The sequence below is a fragment of the Styela clava genome, chromosome 5 (genome assembly GCF_964204865.1).
Source record: "Styela clava chromosome 5, kaStyClav1.hap1.2, whole genome shotgun sequence".
In the NCBI taxonomy this organism is placed as follows: domain Eukaryota; kingdom Metazoa; phylum Chordata; class Ascidiacea; order Stolidobranchia; family Styelidae; genus Styela; species Styela clava.
The window spans coordinates 13,332,971-13,339,281 of record NC_135254.1 but is presented as its reverse complement, the minus strand read 5'-3'; the positions used below and the strand labels follow the sequence as shown (position 1 = coordinate 13,339,281).

Here is a 6,311-nt window from a genome sequence, read left to right as displayed (position 1 = left end):
TTATAGATATATTGACTTGACCGCCTAGCCCTAGACTGAGTCAAAATATAAGATAGCAATTGTAAAATATTATAAAATAGGGAAGTAAAAAAACATCCTCAACGGTTATCGGTGGGCCTTGATTAGCCACTAAATTAAATATTTGTAAAATGCTTTTAATTTGAACGTAGGACGGCGGCGCTAGAATGTGTGGGTGATATTCGATATTCTTTTAAACACGAATAACGATATTCGAAGCTCGCGATATTAACTTTTAATTCAAATTGGACATCCCGGCTTATGAGTTTTCTAATTGAACACCGAGATTACTAGCGTTACTGTACAATGTATCTTAATCAGTTACAGCATATGGATACCAAACATTAGTTTCATATTATGTGATATATATATCTTTTTTTTTCGATCTGAAATAATGTGTACTATGAACAATGCTTAAAGACCATTGTTTTAACCCGTCTGCCCTACACAGCATACCTAATTAAGTAATAATTACATAGTATCGGTATCGGAATATCGGCCTTTTTGTAGTATCGGCGTATCGGTATCGACGTTTTTAGCTGGTATCGGCGACAAAAGTGGTATCGGTACATCTCTACTCACTATACCTCCAGTATCCGATCCTACAAAAGCAACGCTCGAGTCGCCACCGTTCGGTTGAGTTTGTCGAATGCAGTATCTGGGTTCAATATTTTCGCTAATCACGCAGCAGAGGAAGTACATATAGAACGAAAATGTGCCTGTCCTTGCTGCAACCTGATTTATTCGGAAGTATATTGCTGACAGTCCCAGTGTCTGGCAAGACCAATATCTTTCAACATACCATCCACCCAGTTACTACCACAAAATATGAGCTTTTTTTCTCAACAATTTATGTACACACAACATAATGATAAATAATTATGATAGAATTTAATGATCAAATAGCATCCTATTTTGCAGTTTACAAACCTATTGCTGCACTCAATGTATTAGCGAATGTAATCATTAAATTGAGTGCACAGTTCGCCTAGACCTAGACGAATCTAAACACAACGGTCCTAATAACTATTGCAGATAGTTGCAGATGAATAGAAAACAACAATTAACGATGACATTAGAGAATAATTGATATGAAATAATGTAAAGTAAACACTAGGAAATCTTAGCTCAAAATATTGAAATTCAAATTATTAAAAGCTTCGGCATCTTAGATAATATTGGCATCAAGTTGAAAATGATAGAAGACAATTGCACAAAGTTAGCTAGGATATTTTGCTCGGTGGACTGCATAACAATCAAATGAATCAATCTTTAGTAACATTAAAACTCATTGTAAAATCACCTCCTAGCCCACAATCTATCACATCATTTGCATGTACAGGTCCCACACCTTCAGGTGTGCCAGTTAAGATAAGATCCCCACTTTCAAGACTAATGTGCTGACTTATGAAGCTAATGAGAAAAGGTATATTGAATATCATATCAGAAGTATTGCCTTTTTGTTTTTCAAGTCCATTCACTTTCAACCAAATATCTAAATTGTGAGGATCCTTCAAGTCTTCTTTAGGAATAAAGTTTCCAATTGGGCATGAGGTATCAAATCCCTTTGCCATTGTCCATGGCCAGCCTTTTGATTTAGCGACCGATTGCCAATCTCTTGCTGTCATGTCAAGGGCTAGTACATATCCAGCAACATGTTCCATTGCATTGTTTTCTGTTACTTTTGTTCCCGGTTTTCCGATCACAATTCCAAGTTCAACTTCATGGTGGACTTCCTCACATCCTTTTGGTATGACAATACTGTTGCCTTCTTTGAGATATGCTGATGTTGGTTTAGTGAAGATCAATGGCTGTTTTGGTAAAGGGTTTTTCAACTCTAAGCAATGTTCACGATAATTTCGGCCCACACATAATATCTTTCTACCCCATTCCCAAAACCTGGATATTGCCTGTTGTGTCATTATGATGGTCACACAGCACTTTTATTAATTGATATATGGAATTTTTATTTATTTCTGAATAGACAATAAACTTTATTCTAGCAACAGAAAATTTAACATAAACATATTTCCTATACTCTCTTCTGGTGATCAAAAGTGTAACACATTGTCTTGGCTTGTTACATGAAATTTAAAAATAATATGGCGATAACACACTAATACATTTACAAATAAAGCCACACACAGAATTAGCTATTTTTGACCAGCTGAAATAGAATGAAAAACACAAATGTATGGCAGTAGTAATCAGGATGGAGACATTGAATAATTTTTTGAAAACTCAAAAATGGATCATGGTGTTATAATTTCATTTTTTAAGGTTGAAATTCAACTTCACTTACAATGTTTAGTTTGGTACTATTAGCAGCTGTGATTGATTTATAGTTGCATAGTGAACAGTTAGGTCCTGTTACCCAATGAGGAGGAAAATTATTATTTCTCAATATATTCCAAAAACACATGGATACTGACTGTTTCATGAACTTGCGATTGGTAATTTCATAAAACAGATAATTCAGTACTGAAACTGTATGCTGTAAGCAAAATACATTATGATGGCGTCCAATACTAGAACTAACTTTATAAATTTTATAGAAGAGTATCTATTTATAACATATACATCATTAAATATGCTACGTAAAGACCAAGGTTAAATTGATATTTTGAAAATCTGCCAACACATGATTCAACCTACGAAAATGTAAGAAACATCAGCATCACAAAAGAATGTGTAATAAACATTGCTTATAGCATGGACCACAAATGTGAGATAAATATCTCTAACTGGTATTTTTCAATTTTCCATACGTTCAACATGAATAAAATTTGGCATGTGTAAGTAAATAGCACCATAGTCGTAATAGTTTTGTTTCGTACGCACAGAATTACTATGAAAATAAATTGCACAATATATCATGCAAATACACTTGAACATTGCTGAAAAACCTGGATCTGCACAATTTATTCGCAAACATATATCTCATAATACTATAATATTCATTTAAATAAAGTCATCGTCACAAAAATTTAAATCAGCAAACGTTAATATCATAAGAAAATATTCATAATCTTCAAGTACTTTACGCCAGGCCTGCACAACGTACAGGGCGCATGTGGCCCGCGAGAGCTTTTAATGCTGCCCACGGGATGATTTGAAAAATTCACTCATGCAGACAAAAATATAAGCGATCGGTGCTATAGAACAATTATATATAAGCTAATTCCAGATAAATTAATATAAATTCTAGCATTTTTAAACAAAACCGCAATGACCGAAAAAAAGATTGGAAACGGACAAATTAATCAAACAAACGATTGAATGAATAGTTAGTTGTCGCTGGCAAAAGATGGTTGTGTCGAATTGAGCATATGTTACACTGGTGTCTATACTATATATTACGAAAAATATGACTTGATATAAGTTATACGTTAACAATGACAACTCACGGTCCATACAGAACTGTTTTTGTACGTCCCGGCACTTTCATTCATTTGAGTTGTGCAACATCAACAATTGAGAAATATAACTACGGCTTAATAATGCAGACACCACAAAAAAGTACTAACACTCTACAGTTTCATCAAAGAAACCAAAAACACCCATTGTTTATAAGCCACCTCAACCAAACATCAAGCGATACAAGTCAAAAAAGAGAAGGTTTTTAATAAATAACTACAGACTACATATGTCCGAACAATTTATTCAAGTGAAACATGAATTTAATACTATTCCAAAATAACTTGGCAGTATCTCTATCATGTTTTTTTTTATCTGTGAAATATGTGAGTTATTGCACTAAAATCATTATTTATGTTAAATTCCACAGGATATAATTTAACATATCTCATTATATTCCTGTAGGCTGTAAAACAAACCTGTTTAGAATATATAAATTGAAGGTAACTGCAAGTAGATTACAGAAAATTAACCTATTTTAAATATGGACATTCCCATCATTGACTTGATCCCAACAGAAAATGCCGTCTATTTATAAATAGACGATATATATATAGCCTTGGGCAGTTACATTATGAAAATGAAGTTGGCATGAATTTTCCTAAAGTTTTCTGGACTTGACATACTAGTGATTTTATCAAATTTCATAATAATCTCACTTTGGAAGCTCAAAACAAGCACATCTGTTGTGTAGACTGTGTTATGTTGGGTCAAAAAAATTCAATAAAGCATCAATGTCATCACATTTATATTATCGCTTTTGCTTTTGTTGGACTCTTTCAGCTAATTGTTTGTACCTTGCAACACAATCTTCTTTTGTTTTAGAAGGTATACACTTAGCAATACATTCCCATCTAGCAGGAGTTCCTTTTGGGAACTGCCTTAACGCCATTTCTAACAACTTTTGTTGAGAGGAATCCCAATCGTCCGTAATATTATTCTGTTCAATTGCATCATGTCGAATGGTCACCATTTCATCGAAAGCGTTCGGATCCACTTTGTTCGAAACTTTGATTTTTTGTCTCGATACAGTATTTTCAGAGCCAATGTTATTCTTTATTTTTTTGGCTCTTTTTATCACTTCATCGACTGGTTTATCCATATCATCAGCTATCGAATGCCACCTTTGTGACGACCCTGCTGGATATTTCGACATCATTTTTACAAGAGTTGATTCATCTTCAATTGTCCATTCATTTTTCCTGGCTGTTTTCTGTTTATTTTCCTCATCAGAGCTTCCATACATTTGCTCTAATTCTTCCAATGTTCCTTCAGTTTCGAAAGGTGAATAAAAGTTGCCTTCTTCTTTTAAAGATGTTTGAACATATTGTAACATTTTTTCTTTCTTTTCTTTAGCTTTCTGTTTACGAAGAACTTTCTGTTCTTCCCTTCGTGCTTGTTCTTGTATTTTCATCTCTTCCTCTTCTTTTTCTTCTTGTTTCCTTAGCTCTTCTTCTTCTTTAAGAAGTTTTGCCTCCTCACGCTTGTGCCGAATAAACTCGGGAACCCATTTACAGAATCTATATAACCCACGACCAATTGCAATAGGCAAAATATCTAACAAATGAGGCTTTTTCAACTGATTAATCAATTCAGTATCAGGTTGTGTTGAATCTTTGTCAGCTTTCTTCTTTCCCTTTTGTTTCTTTTTTCTGATACGAGGTATATATTCTTCTAACACTAGTCTTTGTTCAACGTATGAACCCCACATAAACAAGTAATGTCCAATGGTAAAAATAAGGGCAATGATAATTGAAACCTCAAGCATACCCATTTTTCTCATTGGTTTCGGGACATATAAATAGGCAGCATATGATGATGGGATGCCATCGCTAAGAACATTATCATAAATTTGTCTTTTTTCCTTATTCTTAAGAACTTCATAAATGGCAGCAAGTTGTCTAAAATTTTCAGCAGCACCCTCAGTTGTATTTTTATCAGGATGCATTGTCAAAGATAGTTTTCTGTATGCTCGTCGAACTTCACTTGTCGAGCTGCCTTGATCCAATTCCATAAACGAATAGAAGTTGGTCTTCAATTCAGAAACCAAATCCCAAACTGCCATTTCGTCATCACTCCATCCCCAGTCAGCAGATGCAGCACAAAATAACAATGATATCAAGAGTATTCGCAGCATATTGTCGATTGAATTTTGGTAGTATCACCTAATTAAGTCAAAAAATCTGAATTGAAAAAAACAAGATGACTTATTTCTGATTGCTATTAGATTTGTTAAATTCATAAATTGCACATAATACTGTAAAAGGCCTTGATTATTGATACCAGAGAAAATAAAAGGCAGTAGAGTTTACCAATGGAATTAACCTATCAGAAAAAAGTTTTTGTTGGTTAAAACAGTAAAAAGAAATAAGACTTTTAAAAATGAATTGTCAAAATATTCTACATCCCAAAAAATTAAACTGCACCCCTTTCCAACATATTTTTATTACTTTAAACACCAATCAATCTGAGATTCAACAAGACATGTTTTTTCTATTTCATTACAGTATTCAATCAATTTCTGTTACGATATTAGGCATAGGCATATGAGAACACTATTTGTAGCCTATGGGAAACAATTTCAGTTTGGTAGTCCCACTCATAGAAAATAAAATAAAAAATTATCTTACACTTTGTGGCTGTTGATCGAAATGTATCTGCAGAACTGTTTTATATTGATCTTATCATCTCAGTGACTAACAATTTTAATTTAATATAATCTACCCCTTGACAAATTCGAATTGGACCTCCTGACCTCTGTCATATATACCAGTATAGGGTAAATAGTCTGCCACATTAACATTCTGGTATTGTGCAATCTCTCTAATCTGCTAATAGCAAAAAATACATGAAATAGCAATAGTAAGACCAACTAC

At 33.6% G+C, this 6,311-nt stretch overlaps 2 protein-coding genes across 2 annotated transcripts; both read right to left on the bottom strand.

Annotated features, from left to right (window-relative positions):
* Positions 1–894: 894 nt before the first annotated feature.
* Positions 895–1,940, bottom strand: LOC120344166 (oxaloacetate tautomerase FAHD1, mitochondrial-like). The gene has a single exon (XM_039413264.2). The coding sequence runs from the start codon at positions 1,938–1,940 to the stop codon at positions 1,284–1,286; it is 657 nt and encodes a 218-aa protein (XP_039269198.2). The 3' UTR covers positions 895–1,283.
* Positions 1,941–1,959: 19 nt separating this feature from the next.
* Positions 1,960–5,637, bottom strand: LOC120344165 (dnaJ homolog subfamily C member 1-like). The gene has a single exon (XM_039413263.2). It carries the CDS (start codon positions 5,570–5,572, stop codon positions 4,187–4,189), a length of 1,386 nt encoding a protein of 461 aa, XP_039269197.2. The 5' UTR covers positions 5,573–5,637; the 3' UTR covers positions 1,960–4,186.
* Between the last annotated feature and the right edge of the window lie 674 nt (positions 5,638–6,311).

What these genes read in the sequence shown, in the direction of transcription:
- LOC120344166 (XM_039413264.2), bottom strand. Translation starts at nt 1,940, where the DNA reads ATGACACAACAGGCAATATCCAGGTTTTGGGAATGGGGTAGAAAGATA.
- LOC120344165 (XM_039413263.2), bottom strand. Translation starts at nt 5,572, where the DNA reads ATGCTGCGAATACTCTTGATATCATTGTTATTTTGTGCTGCATCTGCT.